The 17,121-nt window shown below is 36.7% G+C and overlaps 2 protein-coding genes across 19 annotated transcripts in view; both read left to right on the forward strand.

Annotated features, from left to right (window-relative positions):
* Positions 1 to 17,121, forward strand: part of LOC131146860 (protection of telomeres protein 1a-like) — a 129,397-nt gene that overhangs the window by 90,154 nt on the left and 22,122 nt on the right. For 6 of the 17 annotated variants that reach the window (XM_058096680.1, XM_058096672.1, XM_058096671.1 and 3 more), the window contains one exon: positions 9,999 to 10,070. The exons of 9 other annotated variants lie outside the window; for them this stretch is intronic. In XM_058096680.1, the coding sequence (XP_057952663.1) occupies positions 9,999 to 10,070 (72 nt within the window). Of the gene's footprint in view, positions 1 to 9,998; positions 10,071 to 10,937; positions 10,971 to 17,121 lie in introns of all 17 variants that reach the window. 2 more of the 17 variants (XM_058096677.1, XM_058096682.1) reach the window with 2 other exon arrangements.
* On the forward strand, positions 11,760 to 14,388 carry LOC131146862 (uncharacterized). 2 transcript variants are annotated; one of them, XM_058096689.1, is made up of 4 exons: positions 11,760 to 12,498; positions 12,588 to 13,397; positions 13,479 to 13,597; positions 13,701 to 14,388. In XM_058096689.1, exons 2-4 carry the CDS (start codon positions 13,043 to 13,045, stop codon positions 14,202 to 14,204), a joined length of 978 nt encoding a protein of 325 aa, XP_057952672.1. In that variant the 5' UTR covers positions 11,760 to 12,498; positions 12,588 to 13,042; the 3' UTR covers positions 14,205 to 14,388. The 2 variants fall into 2 exon arrangements, with proteins under 2 accessions (XP_057952672.1, XP_057952671.1); XM_058096688.1 differs by having other exon boundaries at positions 11,760 to 13,597; positions 13,701 to 14,336.

Raw genomic sequence — 17,121 nt, forward strand, 5'->3', positions numbered from 1 at the left:
AGCAAAATTGTAGATGATGATGGATGATGGATCACCAATTGGATACTTTATAGAAATTTTTAAAGGCTTTGATGGTGATTTTGACTCTTTAGTGGACCAATCCCAAGTAGCTTGCTCGCCAAAAGTGACATCTCAACGAACTATCACCTTCCCTGTGACCGGATTAAACAGCTTGATTCCTCCTGTTTCATGATTATAGCCAATAAAAGTAATATACTTATGCCTTATCATTCAACTTCCTCTGAATTGTATCAGGCACATGGCGGCTTCAAATCCTCTCCTTGGCAGGGAGCAGAGGATAATCGTCCTATACATCCCAACTTAATGACACCTATAAGATTGAGAAATCAATGGTTATAATTCTAGAGGACAAACACTGTCATTATACGGTCAAATTTTTGTTAATGCCATTTGGGTTTTGGAGAATCAGGATCTCCCATGCTCTGCCCCAAAGCCAATGCTTTCTTGTTCTTCAGGTGCCTATTTCGATTCCTTCGTGAACACATGCTATTGCATTCAAAGAGACTCCCCTTGCTAAAGAAAGGGCAAGCTATTCTCAATCTACTCTAATTGTTGAACTCTTCCTCGCAAAACATGCAAGATCCCAACACAAAACACAAACCACACAACCATATCCCCATCTACCTATAGCATCCCGACACAAAGCAGAGCAAAGTGGGGCTCCATATTCGACACAAATACTCAATACATGTACAACTTCAGCTTTCAGTACGAAAAGAAAACCAATCAACAACCAACATCACTAGCCACCATTGACAATTTGCAACATTTATGTCATTTAAATCAATTCACCACAAAAGCAGCAAATCAAATCACCATATCTCTAGGCTAGAAAACAGGAAATTGAAACTACTAGAAATTGAGATAGTAATTTCACATTGAAAAAAATTGAATTTCCTAATTTATTCCCTAGAAATCTTACACCCCCCCCCCCCCCAAGTTGGAGTGTAGATATCTATCATGCCCAACTTGCTTACAAAGAGCTCAAAACTAGGTCTGAAAAGTCCTTTGGTGAAGATATCGGCTATTTGTTGAGTAGTAGGAACAAAAGACATGCAAACAACTCCACTATCAATCTTCTCTTTTATGAAGTGTTTGTCAATCTCTACATGTTTCTGCCTCGGTAATGCTCCTTGCAACCACATTCTATTTCTTGCTTTGCCATGTGACCATATTTCCCCAAACATAAGTATAGTATCCTGACGTGGATCTCCTGTCAATAACCAAGCCTGCCCAATTTGCATCAGTGTATGCCTCTATGTTCTACTGTGTGGTCTTTTGGAAGAGTGAACCCTTGCCTCCTGGTGTACTTTTCAAGTATCTGAGAATCCGATTAACTGCTTCAAGATGTTTCTCGTAGGTTGAATGCATAAACTAGCTTACAAAACTCACAGAAAAAGCAATACTGGGCAGTGTATGTGATAAGTAAATTAACTTTCCCACCAACTTTTGATATCGAGTTGTATTCACTGGATCACCTTCTTTGTTATCTCCAAGTTTCTAATTGGGATCTATTGGAGTGTCTGCTGGCCTACAACTGCTTATCCCAGTCTCCTTAAGGAGGTCAAGGACATACTTCCATTGGGAGACAACAATCCCTTTCTTCGATCGAGCAACCTCCATTCCAAGGAAATACCTCAAAGATCCTAAGTCCTTGATCTCAAATGTTGATGAGAAGGAAGTCTTCAATTGGTACATCTCAAGTACATCATCTCCAGTGAGAATTATATTGTCTACATACAAAATTAGTATCACTATCTGAAAACCAAGGTGTAGTCTGAAGAGGGGGGGTGAATTGGGTTATTAAAATTTTCTTTTAAACCTTTTATGAATTCTTAACCTCTTTTAATTCTTTTAATGAATTCTTAACTTCTTGTTGATTTATCCAATACACAATAAATACTTGAGTCTTTATTCAATTCTCAAAAACAATATTCAATCCACAGTCATTCACCAACAAAGTAACCAATTGATTAACCAAACTTTAAACCATTCAACTACAATATATTCAATCAATCAAATATTCAATCAAGAAAGCTTTATAGCAATTCTCAGCTTTTGTTAACAACTTTGTGCATATAAATTTGATTTAGGCCCTGTAGTAATGAAATTTGTTTCTTCAATGCAAACCACAACTCAAATTCTCAACAACTCAAAATTTAAATAAACTCTTAGTTAATTTGTCTTTGGGTGTTAACCAATCAACGTACTCCCTTTGAGGTTTTCCGCAAAGTATTGATCAATCAAAGTACTCCCTTTTAGTTTCTGCAATCCCAAAACCAAATTAAACTTCAGCTTATTTAAAATTCAATCCACATAGTTTTTATGATTAGGAAATTTAAATCATCCATGCGGTTAATATATGCTGAAAATAAAGAGAGTAAGGGAAAGAGAGTGACACCGGGTTTTTTATGAGGTTCGGCTTATCCCCAGCCTATGTCCTCGCCTTAGGCAAACCACCTAAGGATTCACTAAACCAATTCCTTTCCGGGCGGAACAAAATTGTTACACACTCCTTCAATAGATTAGAGTACCGCCTCTCCAAGTGATACACTACACTCGGTCACTCCTTCAATAGGCTAGAGTTGCACTTTTCCAAGTGATACCTCACACTTGGCCAACGATCCAACAACCTGGAATCGTCAAAGAAACTAGAAACAAGAGTTGCGTACAATAATGCTTTCACACAAAGAAGATTAGTACAATTTCAATCACTATGCACTTCAATATTCAAATATCAATATGAAATGGAATTGAAGCTCAAGTATAGAATTCACCAATTCCTTCTCTAGATGAGGATCAACAGTAAAGACCAGAGTAGAATTGATTCAGCACTTTAGATTATCTCAGCAAATCAGTTTTGCAATGAGTGAGCAAGAGAAATTGAAATTAGAGAGCTTGAATGCTGATATTATGCTTGGGTATTTGATTCCTTGGGTTAAAGGAGTAATTATAGACTTTTTATGATGAGTTTCCTTTTTTCCCAAGTTACTTGGAGTATCCACCAAGTTTTTATGACGTTCACATTTGAAAAACTAATTTTTAGAATTTTCTCGTTGAAGTTCAAAATTTGAATTCTCGTAGTGTCAGTCGGTTGGATAGGCGACTAGGTAAGTATTTTATATAAGGTCAGTCGGCTGGACAGGTGGCTGAGGCCTTTCTGTCTTCTAGAAATTAATTCCATTAAATTGTTAGTTGGTTGACTGAACTCAATTCAAAAGTGTCAGTCGGCTGATTGATCATAGGTTGAAATGGTCAGTCGGCTGGGCAGTTATTTAACTTGGAAATTTTTGTTAGTCGGCTGAGAAATTTCAGAGCAATCTTGGTCAGTCGGCCGACCAGTCAGTTTTTTCAAAACTTTTATTTTTTTAAGCTTTTAACCTTTTGTTATTTGAAAAGCTTAAATGTGACTTTTCAAAAACATTTTCTAGGGTTTTTTAAAAACTGGTCTCTAAGTTTGTGTTACATCCTAATGAGCTTCAACATATTCCAAGAGATATTTAAAATATGAAGCACTTACATAAAGACTTCATTAGGACATTTGACATTCTAAGTACTTGAGTCTTCATGCTTGTTTTCCTTTTGAGTTCTCTTGCTTTGCTTCAAGCTTTGATATACTTTAAGTTCTTTAATGTCCATGCTCTCATATTCTTCAAGCTTTAATAGACCCTCTTGGAATCCATGTCTTAAGCTTCATATGATCATCCTTCTTTGAAATATAAGCTTTCATGAATCCTTCTGAACACTTGACCTTACTTTCTTATAGTTGAGTCCTGAAATGTCATCACTTAACCAAATATGTTAAGTTCCACTTGTTTGTTAGCATCAAAACAGGATGTTAAGCCTTGTAAGGCCAATACTATCTTCCCATCCTGTGAATGTCTTATAAACATCGTATGATCACCTTGCCCTTGAGTATACCCCTAACTTTTAAAAAACTGAGTGAATTTCTCAAACCATGCTCTTGGTGACTGTTTTAACCCATATAAGGACTTCTTTAGTTTACACACCTTTGTGCCAAAATTTTCACCAAATCCTAGAGGTGCATCCATGTACACTTCTTCCTCCAAGTCTCCATTAAGAAATGCATTTTTTATGTCCAATTGTTGCAGAGGCCAGTCACAATTAGCTGCAAGTGACAAAAGAACTCTTCTTACAGAGTTTAGTTTTGCGATTGGGGTGAATGTCTCCAAGTAATCAATGCCATAGGTCTGATTGAATCTCTCGGTGACCAATCGAGCTTTATACCATTCTAGAGAACTATCTAACTTAGACTTGACTGTAAACACCCATTTGCACCCTACAATTGTCTTTCCTCTTGGTAGATCAACTAACTCCCACGTGCAATTTTTTTTCTAGAGTTTTCATCTCCTCGAAGATAGCCTCCTTCCACTCAAAAACTTTCAGAGCATCCTGCATAGTATTAGGACTCTCTGTACAAGAAAATTGTGAGGCAAAAGCACGAAAAATAGGTGAGAGATTTTCATATGACACATAATTGGATAATGGATGTTGGGTGCAAGACCTCACACCCAATGGGAAGTTTAGAATCATTGAACTTAGGATTGGAACCAGACTCGGGTTCAGAACTAAAGGACTCAGAACTCGAAGATGAAATGGACTAAACATGAGGTCAAGGCTCGGTGAGGACATTACCTGGAGGGTTTATGGATTCTGAACAGTGTAAAGGATTGGAAGACTCTTTCTTTCGAGTTGTCCTTTTTCGCGAGTAGACAATGTCAAATGGTACAAATGCTATGGTGTTTTTTTTTTCCTGTTTCTCCTTTGTTAGTAATTATAGGATCATGAACATCATGAGATGGCACTGTAGGAAGACCTACCTTTTCAAATTCTAAAAAACTTGACTCACTTTCTTATGGTATAATAAAGTTTTGGTTTTCAGGCATAGTAGTTAAAAGCACGCCTGAGGCGCGCCTAGGCGCAAGGCGCAGTGAGGCGAAGAGGCTTTCGCCTCATACCAGGTGGGGCGAGGCAACCTGCAAGAGGTGGCCCTAGGCGAGATGAGGCGCAGTGGAGCGCGAGGCGCAGTGAGGCGCGCCTTGTGAATTTTTAAGCCATTTGAGAGAAATAGCCCAAGCCAGACCTGTATCCCTCATTCGACTCAAACGAACAGAGCCCTAGCCACTTTCGACCCTTCGAAGCCCTTCGTGAGTTCGTTTGCGAGCCTCTGAACCAGCCGGAAGCCTTCGCGACTTCGTCTTCGAGCTTCGAACCAGGATCGTGAGATCATCTTCAACATTTTGAAGAAGCACGACCTGCGTGACTTTGTTTCGAACCAGCCGGAGCCCTCGCGAGTTCGTCTGCCTGCCTTCGAAGCAGTCGTCAGTTCGTCTGACTGCCTTCGAGCACGTCACCTTCAACATTTTGAACCAGCTGCGAGCCTGCGAGATCGTCTTTAAGCTTCGGACCAGCTGCCTTCGAGCACGTCTTTAAGCTTCGAACCAGCTGCGGGCCTGCGAGATCGTCTTTAAGCTTCGAACCGGCTGCCTTCGAGCACGTCTCTTCTTCTTCTTCTTCATGGCCAGAAGACAAACTGCAAGTGATCTTTACTCCAAAACCTCTTCTTCAAAAGCCCCAGAAAGAATTCCTTTAACAAATAGTTTTTCTCCACTTGAGAGACCTTCAAAACCTCAAACCCCCAGTTTCAAAGATATTATGGAAGGAAAGGTGTCTTCTCCTCGACCTTCTCCATCAAAAGACTTTCCAAAAGGTTACTTTACTAAGACCGTTTATGAAGATCTCTTTCCAGTTGAAGTCGAATGGAATGCCTCTCGACCATTCGAAGTTGTCAAAAAATGCTTTTTTAGAGGATGTCATTTTGACACTGTTGACATTATCAAAGATAGGAGGTTTTACGAATTAATCCTTATTGAAACAAATTTAGTTATCATTGATCATACATATGATCTTCAAGAACCTCAGAAAATAAAATTTTCAAAATTGAAAATTAATAAAGTAATTTCTCCTTTTTTTTGGGGACAACATCCTCGAACTTCGAAAGAATTTAAAGGAGTTTTTATTCCTCAAACTTATGATTACCAAGATTACCAGAAAGCCTAGTATTATGTTTTTTATGTAAGAAACTTTACTCACTCCTGGTTCGTTCATTTTGATCAAAAAATTATAAAAAAATTTTCAAAATGGTTTCTCGCCTGGTTTTCTTACTTCGATGCAGAAGCAGGTATTTTCCCAAAAGAAATTCAAAATGATTTTGAATTATTTAGAAAATATTTTAAACTTCCTCTTGATTATTCAAAAGGACGTCTTGAAGAGACTGCAAGTCTCCTTTTCTTTTGTTCATTTTTTATGATCACCTGGATATTCTGCTGGGATTATGTTCTGGTTTCTTCAGCAGACAGTTCTTTTGGTCACTCAAAAACTTTACGCAGAATCTTCAAAATCCGTTGGTGGGATAAATTCATTATGCCAGAAGGAAAAGTTCGAGTTTGGCTTTCAAAATCTCATTGTCCAGAAATACCTATTGCTCAAAAGGAAAAGAAAATTTTTCTTGATGAAGACAACGCCATGTCTACAGTTTCATCAAGAAAGTCGAGATCTTCAGCAAAGTCAAAATTACTCAAGATGATTGCCCAACTTAATTCAGATGATTCAGGGTCCGAACCCGATTCGCCGACCGCTCCAAATTTCAATTTACTAGGATTCGATATTGAATCCTGGTACAAATTTATGAATGACCCTGAGAAAATTTCCTCGAAAGAAACTTAAACAGAAGATTCTCTTTTATTCAAGATTGACAGGCCATCCTATCCTCTTCCACCTTATCAAGACTTTTGTAGCTGTTAACCACTTGGTCCAGCTTGTAATTTATGAGTACGTAAGGTTTGAGTGTTTTACACCTGTCCACCGGTTGGGGCCAGGGTTGTATTTTTTATTTGTCAGAGTCAATATTTTATTTAAAGGTGGTGGGTTCTTACACAAATACAGCCGTCCATGTGCTGTCACCTTTATTTAAAGTATTTTGTTTTGTTGCGTCGGCTCGCGTGTCCTGTAAGGAATCCGTGTTTTTTAAGTGGACGATGGGGCCCAAAGAGCACCCGCACTTATTTTCCCGGACTTCAAATTGTTTCGAGTCCGAGCCAGTCTGCCTATAAATAAGAAGTTTAGCTTCATTTGTTCCTCGCACCAAGTTGAGGGTTTAATTTCTCATAGAGAAAGCCTGAGTCTTCGAGCTCTACTCAACTCTTCTCTTCTCCCATCCTCTCAACTTCTATAAGTCCATTCTGTTTTATAAATTGTATCAATATTTAATACAAGCTTTTAAAGTTCAGAATTATCAGCTTATCAATTAAGTATGCTCTGCACTTGCGACTCTGTTCGATCTTGTGCATCAGAAAAACTGTTTTAATTATTCAATTGATTTATTCTCAAAGATTGCTCAAGGGTTGTCTGTTAAGCCTGACTTGATCAGTTAATCAGACGTAATAGCCAGTCCCCCCAGTGGACTCTTAGTCATCCCTTAAATCTTGAGAAGATACCTTACTTTCAATTTATGCTATTTAAGATGCTTATGTCCTTTTGCTTGATCTTTCAAAAGTTTTCAAACAATTTGTATGTTTTGATTTTCGCTAAGCGTTGGTAAGGCAGTGAAAATCCGTTGGTTAGCCCGCTGAAGCCAGGAGTGCGTATAGGGTGGTCCCGGTGTCGTTCCCGATTAGGAAAACCTCAAAACATATTATTATTTTTGAAAACCAAGAAAGTAGATGGATAAACTAGTTCAAAGTATCATGAACAAAGGAAAATATAAAAAAATAAAATAGTTTTTCTGATGCACAAGATTGAACAGAGTCGCAAGTGCAGAGCATACTTAATTGATAAGCTGATAATTCTAAACTATAAAAGCTTGTATTAAATATTGATACAATTTACAAAACAGAATGGACTTACAGAAGTTGAGAGGGATGGGAGAAGAAAAGAGTTGAGTGGAGCTCGAAGACTCAGGCTTTCTCTATGAGAAATTAAACCCTCAACTTGGTGCGAGGAACAAATGAAGCTAAGCTTCTTATTTATAAGCAGACTGGCTCGGACTCGAAACAATTTGAAGTCTGGGAAAATAAGTGCGGGTGCTCTTTGGGCCCCATCGTCCACTTAAAAAACACGGATTCCTTACAGGACACGCGAGCCGATGCAACAAAACAAAATACTTTAAATAAAGGTGACAGCACATGGACGGCTGTATTTGTGTGAGAACCCACCACCTTTAAATAAAATATTGACTCTGACAAATAAAAAATACAACCCTGTCCCCAACCGGTGGACAGGTGTAAAACACTCAAACCTTACGCACTCATAAATTACAAGCTGGACGAAGTGGTTAACAGTTGCAAAAGTCTTGATAAGGTGGAAGAGGACAGGATGGCCTGTCAATCTTGACTAAAAGAGCATCTTCTGTTTAAGTTTCTTTCGAAGAAATTTCCTCAGGGTTATTCATAAATTTGTACCAGGATTCAATATCGGATCCTAGTAAATTGAAATTCGGAGCAGTCGGCGAATCGGGTTCGGACCCTGAATCATCCGAATTAAGTTGGGCAATCATCTTGAGTAATTTTGATTTTGCTGAAGATCTCGACTTTCTTGATGAAACTGTAGACATGACGTCGTCTTCATCAAGAAAAATTTTCTTTTCCTTTTGAGCAATAGGTATCTCTGGACAATGAGATTTTGAAAGCCAAACTCAAACTTTTCCTTCTGGCATAATGAATTTATCCCACCAACAGATTTTGAAGATTCTTCGTAAAGTTTTTGAGTGACCAAAAGAACTGTCTGCTGGAGAAACCAGAACATAATTCCAGCAAAATATCCAGGTGATCATAAAAAATGAACAAAAGAAAAGGAGGCTTGCAGTCTCTTGAAGACGTCCTTTTGAATAATCAAGAGGAAGTTTAAAATATTTTTTAAATAATCCAAAATCATTTTGAATTTCTTTTGGAAAAATACCTGCTTCTGCACCGAAGTAAGAAAATCAGGTGAGAAACCATTTTGGAAAATTTTTTATAATTTTTTGATCAAAATGAATGAACCAGGAGTGAGTAAAGTTTCTTACATAGAAAACATAATACCAGGCTTTCTGGTAATCTTGGTAATCATAAGTTTGAGGAATAAAAACTCCTTTAAATTCTTTTGAAGTTCGAGGATGTTGTCCCCAAACAGAAAGAGAAATTACTTTAATAATTTTCAATTTTGAAAATTTTATTTTCTGAAGTTCTTGAAGATCATATGTATGATCAATGAGAACTGAATTTGTTTCAATAAGGATTAATTCGTAAAACCTCCTATCTTTGATAATGTCAGGAGTGTCAAAATGACATCCTCTAAAAAAGCATTTTTTGACAACTTCAAATGGTTGAGAGGCATCCCATTTGACTTCAACTGGAAAGAGATCTTCATAAACGGTCTTAGTAAAGTAACCTTTTGGAGAGTCTTTTGATAGAGAAGGTCGAGGAGAAGACACCTTTCCTTCCATAATATCTTTGAAACTGGGGGTTTGAGGTTTTGAAGGTCTCTCAAGTGGAGAAAATCTATTTGTTAAAGGAATTCTTTCTGGGGCTTTTGAAGAAGAGGCTTTGGAGTAAAGATCACTTGCAGTTTGTCTTCTGGCCATGATTTCCCTGTAAGAATTCTTTTGTTAAGAAATCTGGGATTGAGTTTGAAATTCCTTGTATAAATTCAATTTGAAAATCAAAAACCAAAAGAATTGTTTGCTGCAAAAATCTGTTTTGAAACAAGTTTTTAACATCTTTCTCAATAATATTTTTTGCACTAGCGCAATCAATTCGAAGTAAGAATTCTTTGTTAATTAAATCATCTTGAAATTTTTGAATACACAAAACGATTGAAAGCATTTCCTTTTTAATGGTGGAGTAATTAACTTGAGGACCTGACCATGCTCCTGAGTGAAATCTAACTAAGGTTTCTTTTGAATTAATTCTCTGTTTAAGGATACCTCCGAATCCATCATTAGAGGCGTCGGTTTCTACAATCATAAATGCTTCAGGGTCAGGAAGACAAAGGTATGGTAATGTTTTAACCAAAGTTTTAACTTTAATGATAATTTGAGTACACTCTTCATTCCAAACTAGAGGATTTTTCTTAAGTCTTTTAAATAGTGGTTGAATTAAGATTCTAATATTTGGAATAATATCTGCAACGTAATTTAGACATCCTAAGAACCTTTGTAATTGATTTTTATTAGTAATTTCATTCGGGAATTTGTCAGCAAATTCTAAGGATCTTTGGATTGGGGTGATTCTATTTTGATAAATTTGGTGTCCGAGAAATCTAATGTTAGTTTGGAATAACTTAATTTTTGGTTTAGAAACAACTAAACCATTTCTCTTAACAATATTGTAAAAAATGTTAAGATGCTTAAAATGTTGACTTATTGACTCAAGAGTATACAAGGACATCGTCAATGTATACAATAGTAAAATTTGTATAATTATTAAAAATTTCATTCATAATATTTTGGAATTTTGAAGGGGCATTTTTAAGTCCAAAAGGCATTACGTTCCCTTCATAATGTCCGAATGGTACAGTAAATGCTGTTTTGTACTTATTTTCTTCAGCAATCTTATTTGCCAAAATCCTGATTCATATCAAACTTCGAATAAATTGTGGTAATATTAAGTCTGTTGAGTAAATCTCCTTTGTTAGGTATTGGATACCTAATCCATTGTAAAGCTTTGTTTAAGGGTTTATAATTAATGACAAGTCTTGGGCTCCTCTTTCAATCTCAGCTTGATTCTGAACGTAGAAAGCAGCACAGCTCCAAGGAGATTAGCTTTTTCTAATTAGTCTTTTATTAAGTAATTCTTGAATTTCTTTTTTACAATATTCAAGTAATTCTTTATTCATTTGTATTGGCCTTGCTTTTGTAGGTATTTTTTCTTCATCAAAATTTTTGACATAAGGTAATTTGATAGAATGTTTCTTTCTATCCAAAAAGGCATTTGGGAGGTCTGAACATACTTCTTTTTCAAGTTTTTCTTTGAATAAACTAATTTGTTCTTTGATTTCTGGGTTTTGAATTTGTTCTTCTATTTTTTTATGATAAATTTCTCTTGATAAAAATTTAATATGTTTTTGTTTATTTTGAATAAGGTTTATTTTACTTATTCCTAAATCTTTAAGTGTGTTAATTTCCTTTTCTTGCATTTTGTCAACAAATTCAAATGTAATACTTTGATCACTGATTGAAGTAAAAATACCTTTCTCATTAACTGTGAAAGGATAAATCATGGTAAAAAATGGTGTTCCGAGAATAATTTCTTGTTGCATATTTTTGACAAGTACAAAGGTGGTCTTGAGGCAAATGTTATCCTTACAGATGTGAGCATTAGAAATTTTGTATTGTATTTTAAGTGTAGAATTTGTTGCACTAAATAATTGTACTTTTGTTTTTTCGTAATAATAGGAAGGTATAGGACCTTCTTGTAAACAATTTAAGTCTGCTCCTGTGTCAAGCAGGGCACATCCTTTGAGAACAAAATCTTTATTGATAACAATTTTAATTTCTGAATACCATTTATGAATATTGACTTTTGATAAATAATGAAGAAATCCTTGATTAATTTGAAAATCATCTTCATCTTCTGAATTGATTTTCTCTTTTCCTTTATGATTAATCTTGTCAATTTTTGAATTTAAATGTAGCATCTCTTGCTTAAATTCTTTACTTTGTTCTTTAAATTCTTCTTCAGTTATTGCCCGACTTTGATGATATAGATCATTACGGTGAAGATGAAGAAGATGAAGTTCAAGAAATTGACATTTGTGGCAAGAAGATGAAGTTCGACATTCGTGGCAAGAGAGTGCTTACTAGTGATAGAAGTAAAAGATGATACCAATCCAACTTGAAGAAACCAAAACAGAAGGGGCCTATAGACTTGTTTTTTACTCCTAATCCAAAGAAAGCGGTTCAAGCTAGGAAAGAAAGGAAGATGAAACAAACATCAATAAATGAGGCGTGCAAGAAAAAACTAAGAAAAAAGGCAATGGGAGATTTTGCTAGGTGGATGTATGATGTTGGAATACCATTTAATGTTGTACATCTGAGCAGCTTTGCAGTGGCACTTGAATCGATTGGACAATATGGTCCTGGAATAAAGCCACTTAGTTATCATGAAGTGAGAGTTCCTTACCTAAAGGAGGAAGTTAGTCGAATGAAAGAGTTGTTAAAGGTCCATAAGGAGGAATGGACAAAATATGGCTGCTCAATTATGTCTGATGGTTGGAGAGATTCGGTTGCTAATAAGGACATAATAAACTTTTTAGTGAACTCTCCAAGAGGATCAGTATTCATCAAGTCTATTGATGCTTCTAATATTGTCAAGAATGCAGATAGAATGTATAGATTACTTGATGAGATGGTTGAGGAAATTGGAGAATCAAATGTGATTCAAGTGGTAACTGACAATGCGTCAAACTATGTTGCAACAGGTAAGAACTTATTTTTAGAACTACTTTCTATAGTCTATATATTGTTTATTTTAATATTTTAATGGTTTTATTCCTTGATTTTTGAATAGGGAGATTGTTGGAAGCAAATAGGCCACATTTATATTGGACACCGTGTGCTGCTCATTGCATTGATTTAATTTTGGAGGATATTGGGAAGATGCCTTCAATTCATGCAACTTTGAAAAGGGCAATTTTTTTGAATGACTATATCTATAACCGTGTGGGCGTTGTCAACTTGATGAGACAGTTCACTGGAGGAAAGGAGTTACTAAGACCTGCAGTTACAAGATTTGCAACTGCCTTCATCACCCTCCGTTCAATCCATCTTCAAAAGAACAACTTGAGGAAGATGTTTACTTCTGAAGATTGGAATACTAATAAATGGGCAAAAGAGGCGGCTGGCAAAAGAGCAGCTACTATTATTTTGATGCCTACTTTTTAGAGTACCATCATCTATGCTCTTAAGTTAACAGGTCCACTTGTTCGTGTACTCCGTTTGGTTGATGGGGAAAAGAAGCCTGCAATGGGATACATTTATGAAGCAATGGATAGGGCTAAGGAAGCCATAGCTAAGGCTTTTGGTGAGAGAGAGGATAAATTCAAGGAGGCATTTGAAATTATTGATACGAGGTGGGGATGCCAACTCCATCAACCGTTGCATGCAGCTGCACACTACTTGAATCCAGAATTTTTCTATTCAAACCCCAACATTTTGCAAGATGAAGAAATTATGACGGGTTTGTACAAATGTATTGCAAGGTTACTGCCAACTATTGAAATGCAAGATAAAGTTTCAAATGAGTTGGAAAAATACAATGCCGCTAGTGGCGTCTTTGGAATTAGTTTGGCAGTGAGACAAAGGAAGACAAAAGCACCAGGTAAAGTGGCATTTGTACTACCTCTTTATTATTTTTGCTATTTACCTAGTAGGTATTCATTTAAAATTTATTTTATAACAGCGCAATGGTGGATGGCATATGGATCAACAACACCAAACTTGCAAAAGTTTGTTGTGAAAATTCTTAGCCTCACGTGTAGTGCTACCAGCTGCGAAAGAAATTGGAGCATATTCCAACATGTAAGTCATTAGTATATCATGGATGAATTATTAAAGAACAAGAACTACCAATCTATTGCTTTTTAGAATCATTATTAACCATATTACTTTAAACTTTTTGCAGCTTCATAGCAAAAGGAGAAATAGGCTATCCCAGCAACGCTTGAATGATTTGGTATTTGTGAAATATAATCGAACTCTGAGGCGTCGATACGACAAACGTGACACCATTGATCCCATCCTCCTAAAGGACATTGATGATAGTTATGAGTGGTTGATTGGTAGGATGGATGGTGATTCTGATGAGGATAATGAACTTGTGTTTGAAGATGATAATTTGACTTGGAATTTTGTTGCTAGAGCTGCTGGACTAAATAACCCCCCGCATCACACTAGATCAAGAATAAGTACAAATATGCCATCATCGTCTAGAGGAAGAGAAAGGGCTTCATCTAGTAGTGCAACCAGTGCTAGGGGTCGGACCACAATGTTGGAACTTGTAGATGAGGATAAAATCCAAGTGGATAGTGCAAAGGAGACGGAAGAGGAAAAAGATGTTGGAGAAAACAGTTCTGATGATGAAGAGGAAGATGATGATATCTTTGCCGACTTAGTTGATGATGAGTGATGATTGAGGAAGATTTTTAGATTTTATATTTTGAAATCTTTTATTGTACTCTTTTCTTTTGATGTTGAACTATGTTGAATTATTGATGCTTTTGGGCTTCGTCTTGGCAATTTTATTAAATTCCCAATTTTGTTATTGAATGTTTTGGCATTTTAAATTCTAATATCACTAGATATTCATGTGTTCATATATAAATTACCCCAAATAGATATTTTACACCATTTTAATAATTGTGCGCCTCACCTTTGTGAGGCGCGCACTTTCGCCTCGCACCTCGGCTTCAAAGATCCTTTGCGCCTCGGCTCGCCTCGCGCCTCTGACTACTATGTTTTCAGGTTGATTAATCAAAGTTGGAGAAGGATCATTTTGCGAGTCTTTTGTTTGGAAAAATCATGAAACACAGCCGAATTTTGTTTTGGTGGCGTAAAATAGGGATGTAGTTCAAAGAATATAACATCCATGGTAACAAACATTTTTTTGGAAATGGGATCAAAACATTTATACCCCTTTTGAGTGGGAGCATAACCAACAAACACACATTTTGTGGCTCGGGGTTCAAGTTTTCCTCTATTATGAGTATAAATATGAACAAAAGCAGTACAACCAAATATTTTTAATGGTAAAGAAGAAGACGGCCGATTCATTGGATAAAACTTATGAAAAACATCAAAAGGTGTTTCAAAGTTTAAAACCTTATTAGGCGTTCTCTATATGAGATATGTAGCAGTAAGAACGACTTCACCCTAAAGATATTTAGGTACCTGATTCGTAAAAGCAATGCCCGAGCTACTTCCAATAAGTGTGTTTTTTTCTTTCAGCCAAACCATTTTGTTGCGGAGTGTCGACACGAGCTTTGATGAACAATTCCTTTTTCACTAAAAAATTGGCCCAAAATGTTTTTGAAATATTCTCGACCATTATCACTCCGCAATATTTGAATATTTTTTTGAAATTGTGTTTGTACCATGGTGTAAAAAAATTTAAAAATTGTTTCCACTTCAGATTTTTCCTTCATCAAATAAACCCAACTTAATCTTGTGTAATCATCAATAAAGGTCACAAACCATTTTTTTCCAGAATACGTAGATGCTCTACATGGGCCCCAGATATCACTATGAATCATAGTAAATGGTGTAGTTGGTTTGTAGGGTTGGGTGGAAAAGGATGCATGATGATGTTTAGCAAATTGACAATCTCACATTGAACAGAAACTGGACTTTTATTCCGAAATAAATTGAAAACTAGGATGACCTAACCTATAATGCCATAACATGATATCATTATCTTTGAAAACAGAAACATAATTTGAGCAAGTACTTCGACATTGTCTACTCAAGTTAGGTCCATCGTCAAAATAATAAAGTTCTTTTTTTTTCCCTTAGCACTACCAATCATCCTCCCCCGTGGTCAATTCCTGAAACTCACAATAAGAAGAGTAGAAATTAGCTTGACATTGATGATTAGAGGTAATTTTACTGATGGACAACAAATTGCAAGACAAGTTTAGAACGTGGAGCACATCATGGAGATTTAACAACGAAGTGAGTTTGATAGTTCCTATCCCGGAAATTACCGAGAGTGATCCATCTGCAATTTTCATTGTCTGCACACAGACTATAGGATGAGAACAATTTGGAGCAACCAGACATATGATCAGTTGCGCCAGAATCAATTATCCAAGAATGAACAGAAAGGAATAACACCTAAAAACACAGTAGCAAGAGTGTTACCCTTTTGTACCGAAGAACAAGATGGAGTTAAGGACAGTTTTGGAGATTGAAACAATTTGTACAGGTGCTCTTAAGTGCTCCATGGTAAAAGGGACTGCATCCGAGTTGGTAGAAGGCTCTTGAGTCTCTTCAGCAGTGGCTTGGTAGGCGTGACTGTCACGTTTGGATTTTGGCTTCCAATTTGCTGGTTAACCATGAAGCTTCTAACACGTCTCCTTCGTATGCCACGGTTTTTTGCAATGCTCGCACCATGGTTTCTCACGCCCATTGAGTTTTGTAACCGTGAGATAAAGGGCTGAATTCTGGGAATAGTAATCAGCAGATACAGACTTGGGAGGATTGCGTGGAATGGTTTTGGAAGTACCGGAAGAGCCGGTAGGATTTCTTTGGTCGTGGGTCATCGTCAACTTATACGACATCATCAGAAGAAAAGAGCATGAGGCTCTGATACCTTGAAGGATTTTTTAGAAGAAGAATAACCATTCTTATTGAATTTCAAGAGACAATTATAAGATAAATAGTAGAGGAAGGCTCCCAAATTAGGAAGGCCACAAAATCAGCAAATCAAATCACCACAAAATCAGCTGATCTCTAGGCTAGAAAACAGGAAACTGAAACTACTAGAAACTGAAATAGTAATTTCAGATTTTAAAAAATAGAATTTCCTAATTTATTCCCTAGAAATCCGACAACCTGAAACCATAAAACAGAGCAGAGGATAAGATAGATAAGAGAGAGAGAGATGCATCCTTGCTGGAGAAGCTGCATCATCAATATTAGTTGTTAGACATCACGGCTTTGTCAAAATCTTCTTCATTGCTGTCTGTGCACCACATCTGTACACAGATCACTGTTGCTGAGCTGCATCATTGACGGGCTGTAATTGAAGAGAGAGAGAGAGAGAGAGAGAGAGAGAGAGAGAGAGAGAGAGAGAATCCTTGCTGGAGAAGCTGCATCATCAATATTAGTTGTTAGACATCACGGCTTTGTCAAAATCTTCTTCATTGCTGTCTCTGCACCACATCTGTACACAGATCACTGTTGCGGAGCTGCATTATTGACGGGCTTTAATTGTACCCCGAGAGTCAGGGCAGCATCATCATCAGAGGAGCTTGCCATCGCTGCCCAACTGACAGAAGGATCAACTACTGCGCCCACCTGCACTCATCACCATTGGAGTTCCGCAT

This window comes from Malania oleifera, chromosome 13 (assembly GCF_029873635.1).
Source record: "Malania oleifera isolate guangnan ecotype guangnan chromosome 13, ASM2987363v1, whole genome shotgun sequence".
NCBI classification, from domain to species: domain Eukaryota; kingdom Viridiplantae; phylum Streptophyta; class Magnoliopsida; order Santalales; family Ximeniaceae; genus Malania; species Malania oleifera.